At 39.5% G+C, this 14834-nt stretch overlaps 1 protein-coding gene across 1 annotated transcript in view; it reads left to right on the top strand.

Annotated features, from left to right (window-relative positions):
• LOC114448150 (CUB and sushi domain-containing protein 3-like) overlaps nucleotides 1-14834 on the top strand; it is a 184495-nt gene that overhangs the window by 152514 nt on the left and 17147 nt on the right. Inside the window, exons 59-61 of the mRNA XM_028424904.1 lie at nucleotides 2376-2552; nucleotides 7926-8108; nucleotides 13469-13642. Coding sequence (XP_028280705.1) covers nucleotides 2376-2552; nucleotides 7926-8108; nucleotides 13469-13642 — 534 coding nt within the window. The remainder of the gene's footprint in view (nucleotides 1-2375; nucleotides 2553-7925; nucleotides 8109-13468; nucleotides 13643-14834) is intronic.

Genomic DNA, 14834 nt, shown 5'->3' with positions numbered 1-14834 from the left:
AAGAGAAATCTGCATATGAATATGCAGAGAACGCCCTCTGGTACCCGACAAGCAAACACTTAAACAAAGACATTGCAGTGGTTTTAAACTGCAAATTGACTTTAAACTGTCGAGCTGCAGACAATGTCTTGTCTCCTAAGTTGCTATTCAGACTGTAAACAGTGCTTAGCCTGTATATCTATGATCTATTATACAGGCACCTGCTGGCCACACATCATCACATGATAGCTGCTGATTAAGAGCTGATTTCCCAAACTACACATTACGTTAAATTAACGTGTCACCACCAAGTTGTGTCTGTCATCATAGGTACTTGGAGACAGCACAGTTGCAGCAGACAACCTGTGTTATCCAGAAAGTTTAGTTTTGGTATGGCACCAGAACTGTTATCAGCTTCGGTATGTAGTAAATTATCAAACAGTACCCAGCCCTAACTTAACACACAAATAATGAATGCAACATATTGGCTGCATTCTAGCACATACACAAATGACTGCAAAAGCTCACAAACGCAGTACTGCACCAGATGGATAAATGTCTCTTTGCTGCAGTCTGGTATTTTCTGCCAGCACATGGTGCTGTGACTAGCTTCCAGATTGCTACCAAAAATTCATTAATTCTAGACACCTAAAGCCAAGTTCCTTTTGTATTGTGATAAATGAATCATTGTGGATTTTGAAGATATTAGTTCACAGAATGCCAGCTTTACATCTTGCATAAATTACCCCAGGGGGTCAACCGGATATTGAGGCAAATGTTTGACTGCTTCTGTTCTCCTCTACTTAGTGTCCGCTAGCTTGGAACAGTGCCATTGTCAGTTTTAATATAATAGGCAATACACAGTCCTCTGAACTACTCACTGTATACCGGCCTGTCATCCCATCTCCCTTGTTTCTTGCACTCTCTCCCTGCCCTTCTTTTCCCCTAATGTCTGTCTTTTTCTTGTGCTTCTCTGATTTCTCCCCATCTTAATCTTGTTGTCAAGCTGTCTCTCTGTCCCTGTCCACTCCTCCTCTATCCCTCCTCCCATCTCTTGCCCTCTGTGTTCCATTGTCTCTCTCTTTACCACACATCTACCTTCCACCAGCTTTTCATCTCTGCATCTCCCAGCTGAACCCCCTGATTTAAAGATTGTTTTAACCATCCCTCTTCCTCAGGAGGGAGGAAGCAGGAATCCACTGGAGCCTGAATGAGTATCAGTGCTGTCTGTTTGTGATCTAAAGCCCTGTCTAGTGTTAAAGCCCATCCATCCATTATCCACCATATTTTACAGTCTCTGGAAAACAGTCACTGTGGATATGCAGTCTAATATCCATCTCACAATGCCATCAAAGTCTGCTTTGTGTGCCAGTCATTGAGCTGCCCTTTAATTATTAAGAGAGAGAACCAAAAAAGGTTATCATACTTTATTTTTGGTAGCCCTCTCATACAGGGTGTGTGGTTGGGTGTGCGTGCGCTCGTGTGTGCATTCTCCAGTACAGTAATGTGGGCACACCTGGTGTGTGTAGTCACGTTGCCTGAGTGATGGCTTTGCACCCCCGATGAGTCTGTGTGTATGCACATGTGGTAATTGAGAAATCACCATCGCACTTACAACACGTCTGTCTCCTGCAAGAATCACTATTTCAGATTTTCCAGGCAATTAGGTGATTGAGAGAGCAGATCAGTTTTATAATTAGAGATGATTTGGAGCAGAAGAAGAAAAACACATGAAACAAACTCTGTCCTCTTCTGCTCTTATTTTGGTTGGCAGATTCTGAAAATGCTGACAAGGATGTGTTAGTGCAAGAATCCCTTCAGTCCTCTAGAGAAAGTCTTTCTCTCTCTCCAAGGACTTACCTACATTTTAAATACTTTTATATCTTTGGAATATATCACCCCTCACAGTCCTCTCACAGTCTTGATACCATCAATGAAATGTGGGACAGTATAGTGACTTTATTTAACAATGACACATCAATACTGTGGTTGAGTTTAAGTATCACTGCACCAGGTCAGCTCATTAGCTCTTCTTAATAAAGCTGTGAGCCTGTATAGATAAGTTATTCTTTGCTGGTCTGGTTAACAGTTTCTCTAGAAGAAAAACTTGATAGTACAAAGAGGAAACTCTGACACAAGCCAGTGATCCCTGTCTACCATTTTATTCAAACTACAGACTTGAGTCAAACTACAAATATTTTACAAATAAATATTAATACTCACATAAATTGGGTGAATATTTTTATCATAGCCTCAGGACCTTCAGAAGTCATCTCACAGCCACCTTGGGGGCCTCCAACCCTCATATTGTGAATCACTGATATGGAAAATAGAAAATCCATTACTATTTTACACCTCTGACCTTCACCTCTTCTCTTTTTTCCCCTTTATTGCAGCGGTACAGTGTGGAAACCCAGGTACCCCCGCTCACGGACGCATCTCCCGTGTGGATGGCAAAACCTTCTCCCACTCCATTGTCTATTCTTGCATGGAAGGATATTTCCTCACCGGGTCACCCTCACGCCAGTGTCTGGCAAACGGCACATGGTCCGGCACAGCTCCAAACTGCACATGTAAGTTTTGCATGCACAGCGGCATGAAAGGAGTCTTTTTGAAAGGAGTCACTTTTGGTTTTGCGCAGTTTGCTTCTAAGGCTGTACTCCTTCACAGTGTTCATGTTATGAAATGGAAAGAAATGCAATTCTTTGTGTAATCGGCCAATAAGATGTGGTCAGGCATAGCCCCCAATTATAGTGCTGTGACCAGAAAAAAAAATAGAAGTCAGTGATTCTTGGTTAATCACATTTACTTCAGTCACACTCACATCTGCACTGGCAGCCACAGAAGGTCTCAGGAAGTAGAACTGGATGAAAGAAAAAGTTTAAAAACAAAAAAGGGAAATGTGTATTGATTTGTGCACAAAAATATGTTTATGCTTATCACACTAGCAGCATGTCAGTCACAGTGTTGTACTGTTAGTATTGACTGAATGTCTGCTCGGTGTAATGCTGCATGTTGAAATTAAACGGAAATCTCCCAATTTCTATTAAAAGGAGTCACTCTGAATGAACTATTGTGGTGCTAAAGTGCGTTATATGATTTGAAATAATGCATAAATCACTTTGGAGCCTTTTCTTCCTGGCGAGCATCAAAACTGTCAGACACTTTTTATTGTCTAGATTTCAGCAAATGAGGCTTGTAGTAATTAAGAAGTATGCCAATCTATATTCAATTTGCACCAGGATGACTATCAAACAAAATTACTCATTGTTCTTCTGTCTGAAAATCACCACATTCCCCCTTCCTTATTCATTTTGCTTGTTATTGAATCACATGAAAAGATAAATGGTATAGGGCATAATTTTCAATTTTAGGATGAAATGGGCCTCTGAGGAGATGTGCACAGGAGGGAGGGAAAGGAGATTGGAATTTGGATTGAATAGTAATGATCAAACACGCAGAAAGCCGGAATCGCTCTTTTTCGTTCTTTCTCTATTAGAGCCTCCTCATCGCCTATTTTATTCGCCTTTACACCATCACTTCACATTAAAGTTTAGTGGTCAATTCAGGGACATCAACACTTAAGATGCCAGGATTGGCTCGCTGTGCCTTCATTAAGAAGGCAGTCATTTTCACGGTTCATGGGTAATCGATCATGTAGGTTACCAGATCAAAGTCACACAACATCCTCAAGGAGAGACAGAAAAGTTTTTTCTTTTGATTTTTAAAACTCTTAAAGGTTGATAAATTCAATTTATAGAGCATGTTAAGAAAATGTGTCAGAATGGACACTTGCTCATTTACCTGTGAAGTTAAGCACTATTAAATTAACAGTAAACAGTCTTTTTTTCCTGGGAGGCCTTTAAAGTTTGGCTTTTAATGTCCCATGATTCAGTTGATTTATAGCTGCTATCTTTCCCTGTTATAATCCAAAGCAGAGTAGGGACTTAGAGAGTTCCAGCAACAGAAAACTCTACACTTTCAGACTGATCATATGAACTGCAGACCCCATCAGCCAACTGTATACCTGCTCTAGTAAAGTGAAAAATGTCAGTTTTGACCTCTTTATATCTTTTCTCCACTAGTTTAAGAGCAGTATAGGATTACTTAAGTACAGCCGTGGAGTGTGGTGTTACATTTAAATGAAGACTTCAGAGCAAAATGCAGATTAGGACATTTAGAGGTAACAACATTCCAGACAGATTTCTGAAGTGATCTGGTTCTTTGAATTGAAGTGTTTGCATCCTTAGATGACTAAATTTAAGGTCAGACTGAAGCACTACACATCATGTTGAGCTAGAGCTGTGAATGCCTCAAGGCTGTGTCAACAAAAAACCCTTGATGATGTCTAAAATTTGTCAGTTTAAAAAAAAAAGCAATACAAAAAAATGAAATGTGTTTATAAAGCAGCTCCATTTAAATGCAGATTTAACTGAAGGCCGTGTGTTGAAGTGTATGTTCCTGATTCTCTGCCTAACTTGAGTTCTCTAAGTAACCTGTTTTCTTAGGAGCATGTAAGTGTACTGAATGAAACAGCTGTACACTTAAGTTGAATTGTTGAAGTCATTAGCCTGCAGCTTTTCTGCATTGTGCTTACTCACTGGGATTTTCCTTTCTTCCTGCTACTGATAGACAGACACGTGCAGACATTTACAGACACACATTTTCTTTCTTTCTTTTCTTTTCAGACCACTTTTCCACCTACTTAAGATTAAATTTTTTTATCCTTATGCCAGCTGTTCTGGCTTATGTTTGGTGGAACGTCAATTTTGACATCAAGATAATGTGTGTTAAAATAATCCATTTATTGTGCACAGTAAAAACGTGCATTTGAAAGTAGGGATGTCCCGATCAGGTTTTTTTGCCCCCGAGACTGAGTCCGAGTCATTTGATTTCGAGTATCTGCTGATACCGAGTCCCGATCCGATACTTTTAGAATTCTCTACAAAGGCGAATGACAAATCACTCATTGCACCCATTTGTGCTATTAAGCTGTGTTGTCCTGCGCCTTGGAGCTGTCATGGGGCATATAAATGTTACTATAAATGTTACTATAAATTGTGCAAACTGGTAACGCAAAGCAACCGCCTTATCCCATTCTCCATCCAATCAAACGCACCCCTACACTACAAGCCAGAGAGCCATCCTGTGCAGCACTATGCTGGATAAATCTGCTGAAACGCATTAACGTTGACAGCCCTAATACATATATATCCGAGCTCTGATCGGGAGGTAACGTCCGATTCCGATCGAGTCTGAAACAACGTAATCGGGTCTGATTTCGATCACGTGATCAGGTCAGGACATCCCTCTTTGAAAGTAGCCTATTTGTAAAGCAGGGATCAATATGTTTTAATCATTTTATTAATGTTTAGGATGATGGATAGGAACACACTGGGTGTGGATTTGGATAGAAATGGATATCATACCAAATACCAGTTATTGAACCTAGACAGAATGTTGCTGCAACTTCTGTATAGACAGATGCTACTTTCTACAGTAGACAATATGTTCACGCCAACCTCTGTCCAAAGACATAAGCTGACAGGTCCGTTTATTTATTACCAACCAATTTCCATATACACTTTAGGTATTATAAATGACTGCCCATCAAACATCAACTCCATCAGGGTCAAAGCCACTATCATTTTTTTCCTCTGACATAGATTACAGGATGTTGGGTGCAGGAACCTTGGGAGTAGTTCATTTAAGTCAACAGCTGAAGAATAGACACACCACACAGTAAAACATGTCAGAGAAACACTCAGCTGGAGTCTTATCTCTTGTGTTTTTGTGGAAAACATGACTATATTCTTTTTTTTTTTCTTAAAACTTCTTGTCTCCCACTCAAACCCTCACTTAATGTCAAAAGTGGAGAACCCACTTCTTCTGCATGCTCAGAAGCAGCTCTGCGATGAATCCACTCAGGATACAAAGTTAGTTTTACCCAGCAAAGATAAGCACGTCCAAGTGTTGAAGTCCTTGGCAGCGACTGAAAATCAACAAACAAAAATTAATTTAAGGGAGGAGGCGTTCGCCTGGACAGCCATATGCATCAAACTGGCTTCTTACATTAAGGTTAGAAAGTCAAGAAAGATTTTGTAATAAGTGTGCACAAATTAGTGCCTGTGAGATGAAACAGGGGCTGTGGCAATCAAATAAAGGCTGGCAAATATAATTTCATCAGAGATAGCACTGGGTTAGGACCTGACAATGTAGTGGGCCAACACTCAGCCATCTGTTTACTTTGGAGAAAGTGTGCCATGAGGAGAAGCCAAGAAAAGAAAAAACATATGAAAAGAAGAGAGAGAACAAAAATTGCTGAGGAAGTGAAGCACCCCACCATTGTTACAATATTTTATATAATTATACAAGCAAATAAAACTTAGTTTTAGTTTTTTTAGAGTAATTACTTTCAGCATGAATGCAGGCAAACCTCACTCTTAGGTCAGGGGCAGAGTACAGATCCTTCCAGTAAGCAGGTATCGTCTGCTTATTTTCACATAGCATTATATTAGATGTCTTGAAAACCACTTTTCTTATTTTCATTTTGTGTTACATCTAAAGTGCTGATAAATATGGTGCTGCATACATAGTGTCTAAAAACTGGTGCTTTATGTGTGATGATGTGTTGTAAGTAGTGTGATTACATTATGCACAGTCTGCTTGAAAATGCACAACAACAACAAACTATAAAGGTTCATGCAGTTTCAGTGACCTTTTTCAAAGTCAGTCAAACTACAGCGTGTATATTGTATTAAAAATCAAGGCATCACCATGTTTGAAATGTAGGCTTTATGACTCTCCTAGGATTTGAGATGAAGCCTCACGTCTTTATAATGGAGCCCCTGCGTCGTGCACTAAAAGCTTTGCTCATATCATACAGAATGCAGTATATTGTAGAAATGGAAATGATTCCCATGTTTCTGACTGCCCCCAACCCTGCACAATGCAGGAAGATGGTTGTTTGATTACAGTTATTTGAGTGAGGACATGAGGCATCTTTGTTTGTTCTGGATTTAGGCACTTCAGTGTTACAGTGCATATCTCCATAAGCTTTCTGAAAAGCCAGTTTCTCTTACAAGATTGGATGTTGACGTCAATGTTGTTTAGAAGTCAGAAACTTATGATTACAGCTCTGATATGTGGTAAATTCACCATAAACATCGTTACCGAGCTAATTACTTAAAAGGTTCTGAATTCAATTGGATCTGCAGTTCTTTGGAAGTATCTACTGTGAAAAGGACAGCCAAACGTTGCTTATGACAGAGGTGAACAAATTATTATTCTATTACATCTAACAGCTAATTAATAACCTGACAAATGCACATTAAAGGCACCCCCAGCACAGTGCTACTTATGTCGAAACAATGATCTCTCGGTTGAAACAATTTGCTACTGCGCACGCTGTTTGAACTACTGTGAAGTGAAAGCCAACAGGGAAGCAATTAACAGTTACCTATCACCATTTAATTGCCACCTTTTTGATGGCAAACTTACAATAATAATTTCTCTCCAATAATACGAACTGCTGGAGATGCACTGCTCGTCTACTTGCAGTGTTCTTTGTGATGAGCAATTTTTACCGTGCACACACATTTAAAACAAATGAGGATGTGAGGACGATTATTAATCATCAGCTCCGTCCACACTTTTTGCCTATTATATTTCAACTAAATGGCAAGTGGATGGCACAACTGAACAAACAACATTAGAGAAAATAATAGAAAGTCTTAAAGGAAAAGCAGGCCCCCTCCTGTGTTTACTTGATAACCCCCTGCCAGCCCCAGCACTCTTCAGCATGCACGTGCACATTAGTCGCTGTAGAAGATAAATAGTTTTATTTTTAATGTACACTGTGGCACATATTGCATACATATGCCCTGAAAATTCCCTCTGCATTTTTTCTTATGTGGTTTCTTTATTTTTTCCATTTCCCATGGCAGTGATCACCTGTGGTGACCCAGGTGTTCCAGCCAACGGGCTTCGTTTCGGCGATGACGTCACAGTGGGCCAGAATGTGACATTCATGTGCCAGCCTGGGTTCGTGATGATAGGAAGGGACAGTGTTGTCACGAGGGCATGCACCACCAATGGAACCTGGAGTGGAACCATGCCAGCATGCCAAGGTAAATACCCCAGAACGAACACACATCTCACATACACCGTATCACACGCAGTTGATGGTCAACCTTGAAAAACATCAAGCCATGCTGTAACAACCTTGACACGCTAGCACGCTGTCACGGACAATACACAGTACATTCTTATACCCCGAGATCTAATAGGATTAGCAACGAAGGTGACACGGGACTTCCTGTGTGGTCAGATAGTGTCATACTTTTCTCTTAAGTGCTCAGATAATGCAAGTGCCTACATACATTATAAAGCAAGACATATACACTGGCTTCTATGCATCCACACTTACACAAAGTTTCACAAGAAATTTAAATCCATTCCCTTATTTTAATGTATTTCTACATGGAAGCTATTTTTATGTTTCAGAAAAAATAGAAAATTAATAAATATATACAGGATTTTGGCCCTCTTGAACTAGGATGCAGCAATTTCACCTGTATCTAAAGTTGCACCTGTGGTGGAACAGTGCCAAAGCTAAAAGTTCCTCTGACACCTCATGATAGATGACTAACAAGTCCTATTCATCACAACAAGGATCCCTCTAATTGTACTCCAGAAGTTAATCATGGGCTGCCTCTTTCTACATTTCTCTACACTCTTATGTATTATTAACATCAAAGCTAAAAAAAAAATCCAGCTAGAAGACTTGGTTGTTGTACGCCCATCAGCGCTACATCACTCTATGATTTATGATGCTCAAGTGGAGGCATAGATTAGCATTTCTGCCGTTGACACCCAAATGTAAGTAGTGCAGGGGAGATTAACTTGTGCAGTGAACAGTTCAAAAAAATGCACCAGGAAAGGGGAAGAGGCCATGAGGCAAGTAGTAGCTCATTGTTGCTAAGGAACTGTTCCCTTGCTGCTGTCTCAGTTACAGTGAAGCCAGCTGGCTTTGTATTTGCCTCATGAGAAATCAGAAAGGACAAATGATACGTGAGCAAAAAAGATGGACAAACATAACAACACACTGGAGCGATTTACTCAAGCAATAGATAAAATCAGACTAATTCCTAGAAAGGGAATGAGTGTCTAACATAAACTCTGAGATTTGTTTCTGCTTATGTAATGGCTCTTCTTGTTTCTAGATAGACATGTGTAAGCTGTTAGGAAGTAGTGTGTCATTCTCAGTCCTTAGCTGAGCTCATAGGAAGCTGTGGTTTTAAACCAGACGCTTTTTGCCCTCCTCAGCCTCCCTGTGTGAACTTGCCAAGACATTTACAACATCCAGACTGACATTGATTGTAATATTTCATTAGTGTTTCATTATTAACGTGGCCTGTTCCTTGGTATGTTGAAGCTGTTGGATGAACTGATGGCCTAACAACAGTTACTCACGACAGTTTAAATGGAGAGAGAGAAAGAGAGAGAGAGAGAGAGAGAGAGAGAGAGATTGTTGGTGTATATGTGCGCCCATGTGTGTATAAAAGTGTGTGAAGCTCCTAACCTCCAAGCTCTAATCCTTGACAGTTACTGCAACAGCTCAGGCACTGGGCCCCTGATCCTGCAATGGTTGATGGGGGTGGAGACGAGAGGAACCCCAGAGCTTAGGCTTTCTCATCACACACTATACACACATACAATAACTTGGGGCCATTCAATTAAAGAAATTATTTTTAATGCATACATAGACGCAGATACTTAAACAGCCTCACATTTTTCTCCTGCATTGCTGCATGCTGCCTGAGTGCTGTCAGCTCACACTGACCTGTATGCATTAGTCAGTGAGCCACACGGTCCCTGCTGTCTCCCCTCACTCTCTCCACTGCTCTCACTTTTCCGATAGCACTTATTTCCCTCATGGGGTAAATGAATAAAAGAAAGGCATGACAGAGTTTGATTACTAAGTGGGTGCTCTACATTAATTTTGCCTTTCCAAGAAGGACTACAGATGTTTCAAGCTTTATTTCCCCCCTTGTCACTGCTCTCTTCCTCTCCTTTGGTCTCTTTCTAAGACTATCTAGGACAAGCAATAGAAAAGCTCACTGGTAATCACAGCTTTTTTTATTTTTTTTTATCTGTCTCACTGACAGCCTACGCAGCTAGATGTCTCAGAAAAGGACTGAGGAAATATCTATTTTTCACAAAACAGTGCCTATTCCACTAAAAGTGTTTCCCTTTTTATTTTGCATGATTGGGTTTAAATTGATGCTGCTGCAGTTCAGGCAGGGTGAGCTGTTTGAACTTGGTATGATGCAGGGCATCTGTCATCTTGTCACAGATTTAAATGATGTGCCACAGGGATGTGAGCTAATATTCCAAGGGAAGCGAAGGACAGAGAATAAAATGACAGGAAAGGAAGGAGAAATACAGAGACAAAAAAAGACAAAGAGCTTTTACATGTGCCGACTCTGTGCATAATTTTGCACCTAATGTGTGAGCATCAGTTATAGACACACACATACACAGACGCAGCAGATGACGCATCCTAAGCCTCGCCCGGCAAGGATTCAGTTTGAATCCCAGGTTTGGCATGTTCAGCTAAGAGGCACTAATGCTGCTTAGGAGTACTTAGGAAAATGGGGACACTCTCCGCTTCTCATTCAGTTCTGCCTGCCACCCATGCCTTCATTTTTATGTTTCATTTTTAAAGTAAGTAATGTCTGATGCAGTGCTTAGGGAATTTGTAGGCCTACTCCTTTAATCAGTGTAATTTGCCTACTTGCACGCTCACACGTTTTCTAACTTGGCTCCTTTTTTGTGTCTTTTGCTTAGAACTCACTTACACACTCAAAGCAACTTTGCACTTCACAGCATGCAGCCGGCATATCAGTGAGATTCAGAATTGAACCTTACAATGAAGTGCCTTTTTTTTTCAAATTCTCTAGAGCAGCCACATGAAAATCTCAAAGTGAAGACACTCTTTACTAATTTAAAGAACTTCAAAGAGAGAGATTTTCAAGGGGTTTGTTTCTTTTTGAAAAGTCGAGAAGTATAACAAATAAAAACAAATTGTGACATCAGAATGACTTGTATATACTCCTCATCATGGCCTAAATATCTTTCTAAATATAGCTGCTTCTAAAGCATATATACGGTATACTGCTGCAGAATCTCCATATGGAAATCTTTTTGGATCCACTGCCAACTGAGAACAAAAGACAGTTCCACCTTGGAGAGAATGTGTGCATATTCCGCAGTGGCTTGCTCCACATTTGTTCTAATTCATTGTGTAGGGTAAAAGAAATCCTAACATGGAAGGAAGTCACCCGTCATGTGTTCAAATAATATGAAGGATTTTAATATTTTACTGTGATGTAGTGTAAAAATAGCTTTATGTAGAGGTTCTCCATAGCGTGTCCCAGTTAGTATAGCACCTGTCACCTAAGCTCACAAATTTAATTATACATCATTTTTATTTTCCATGCATTCTTAAAATGTGGCCTATCAGATGAAGCCTCATCACCCAAATATTTGGTGCATTTGTTTAGTTTCTGCCACATATGTCATAGACTCAACATTCATAAACAATGTTATTTCAAAGTGCAGATTGTTCTTTGAATGTGGAGGGAGGATTACAGGGTAACATCGTCCCTCTCGTGGCAACTACCACCCTGAGAAGAGGTCCAAGGTCTGCCTCGCCACAGCTGCATCGGTGTACTTTTGTGATGTATTTGACAACTAACTTTGTTGTCATACTGCCAAAACACTAAAACCTTAGCTTGAAATCCATGGTGTTAACATGACAGTTTAAGTAACTATATTTATAAATTATACATCTCACCGCTTGAGGCTTGAATAAAGCTTGACTTCAGTGTGTTTTACCATATACCACTATGTCTAATAGAAGAAAGACTTGAGGAGTGATGGATGTAGAGTGAGGATAGTAAAAGTGGTATAAAACAATTGGTATAATTAATTCACATCCCTAAAAACCCATATCCCATCTGTGTCCCCACACTTTCATCTCCAAGTGTGTCAGAACAAACTCTGAGCTTTATTATGCATTCATTTATTACATTTGTTGAGCAGAAAGTTTATAGCTTACACAGACACAAGATGCCCCTTTTGTTTCTCACAGAAATGATTCAGTTTATTCCAAAAAGAAACCGAAAGATCCTTCACAGTCAAAACACGCTCTGTTTCTCTGGGCTAAAGACCTTGTTATCACCCTAGTCACAATCCACACTGTGTAAAATGAAGAAAATTTGTGCCACCTCTGTTGCTTTTGTTATAGTGTCTGTAAAATAGGACTGGAAACAGGGTATGTAATAATCATTTGACATGTTTATTTATATTTGTCATATAAAATCTTATGTCCTGCTGTGTAAATACAGCAGAACATGGCCATTCTGAGACGTTCTTACAATGATTAGAAGGACAAAACCTGTAAGAATGGAAAATACTGACATGTATCAAAAATTTAATTAGAAATGCAAAACCCAGGATGTAGCCATATCCCTGCAAATCCACATAAATCACAGTAATTATCTCTAAGCCTTAAAGGATCATTCTGATATTTTTAAACCCAGGCCTTATTTTCCCATTTTTTGGGGTCTAAATGATTAATAGGGACAAAAAAATATTTGGAACCAGTCCTGTAATGACAGAGAGCCTCATAGCTAGCGACTGCAAAACGGCTGCAATGTAATCACATGGGCCCAGAGGCCATTAAAAATGCTTGTTTTTGCTGTTATGTGTATTGATGCCAGGTCAACAAAATGTGAGTGAAGCTGCAGTGTTCAGCTTGACTTTCCAGCCCCAGAGGTTAAACTTGTCTGTTAGAGTGTTGTCATCCATTTGTAGCCCAACTCACTATACAACCGTGCATGTGCCTTCACCCAAAGAGAAAGTCATTATGTTATATTTTGTTGCTGAAGTTTTTAAGTAAGTTTTTGCATTCTGTACTCCAGTGAACTCACATTGATGATCCTATTGTCTGCTTGCAACAGCTCTGCTGTGAATGTTTTATGTTCATAGTTTTCTGTGTGAAAGGTAATATTCAAAGATGAAATAAAAGAGGTCCTCATGAAGCAGGTTGTTTTGGTTTAGTTATCTCAAAATGTTTTATGTGTCCTTGGCTGTAAGATTTTCAGGATTTTCTTGTTTTAATTTTATATTTTGACTTAGACATGTCTTGGTTCTCAAGTGACCACTTTCCCCCTGCAAATATTTTGACCATTTTAGCCTGTCTCAAAGAGAATTGTGCCCATTAACTATGAAAGCTTCAAATTTTACCCTCGACTCCAAGACCTTCATGTTTGCTGTTGACTTCAAAAGGGAGCAAGATGCAGCAATTAGGGAGTCATCCTTTATCATTGAAAAAGTCTATTTGCTGTCAGAATTTTAATATCCAATATGTTTTTTCAGTTAGTTCGTGCATTGACTCTAATAATCTCTTCTCTTCCTACAGTGGTGACATGTCCTACACCCCTGCCCATCCCCAACGGCCTGGTGGAGGGCTCAGTCCTGGAGTGGGGTAGCAGTGTGAGCTACAGCTGCTTACCTGGATATGAGCTGTCCTTCCCTGCTGTGCTCACCTGCACAGGCAATGGAACCTGGAGTGGAGACCTGCCTCAGTGCTTGCGTAAGTCATAATTTCCTATCCTCATAATAATTAAATTGATAATTATAGAAGACTGCAGAGGAGGTGTCCCTATGTTTAGACTAAAATGGTCTTGGTGACATTTCTGTTGCCGTGGTTATTCGCACAGTGGGCTGAACTGAGTCTTTTCTTTTCATGTCTCTTTTAAAACATTACTGACCATATGAAATGCTGTGTTCTCATGATTAACGCTTGGCGTCTCTATTGATTTCCAATACACATATTTTAAAGCAAAATTACCACTGTGAATACAATTAGTGAAAACAAGGAGAGATATGCAATTTATGCAATTTCCCCATTGTGGGACTAATAAAGGTTTCTTAATCTTAATGATAATCCAGGCAAAGGTATAACATGGTTTACTCGTCGTTTTAACTGAGCAGATTTTTCAACAGTCTCTTGACATTATTTTACCTGCATCTTATTTTACAACTGCTTTCATATATTGATTACATTAGGTAGTTGTATTCTCCAAGGCAAATCCCCTTACACCACTTTGTTGCCTACCCCTTTAGTTAATGAAAGTCATGAATAAGTCATGGAATTTAGGGTCGGTGTGGAAAAGCTGAATTAATATACAAATAGATGAAGAGAGTCCTGGAGAGGGGCAGTGCAAGGATGATTAGTGATCCTGTTTTTTTGCAAGATTCAGAAAATCAAATACTAAAACATTTAAAGGATGAAAAAAACATCGTATCCCACCTGTCAATACATAAATATGGATGTTTATAAGTTTGATTAACATTTTAATTAAATGTAAAGTGACTTGTCCTAGCTCTAAAGTCAGAGCTGATGATGGAGATGGTGATCTGGGAGAAAGCCACAAATGCAGTATCTGAAGCTACTTGCCACATTAATTTTGCAAGCGCGATAAGTTGTGGGATGCATGGCTGCTCAAGTGTGTCTCGCTGTTGATGTCTGAAGCATTCGTGTATTATGTCAGTCAGACAAAAATGAACAAATGAATATGAACTTTTATGTGTTTGTTTCTGTCTGAATAGTCTGTTTTGACTGGTTAAGTGCTATACTTTGCATCATGCAAATTCTCTCTATCAGATATTATATATTGTGTAATATATATTATATATTATGTGTTAATAGTGCCTACACTTTCTACCGTGTTTTGATGGCTTTTGGTGAGAACTTATGAATAGTAGGTCAATTGTATTTGTAA

Source organism: Parambassis ranga, chromosome 16 (assembly GCF_900634625.1).
Source record: "Parambassis ranga chromosome 16, fParRan2.1, whole genome shotgun sequence".
Taxonomy (NCBI): Eukaryota; Metazoa; Chordata; class Actinopteri; family Ambassidae; genus Parambassis; species Parambassis ranga.
This window is presented reverse-complemented; position numbering and strand designations above follow the sequence as displayed.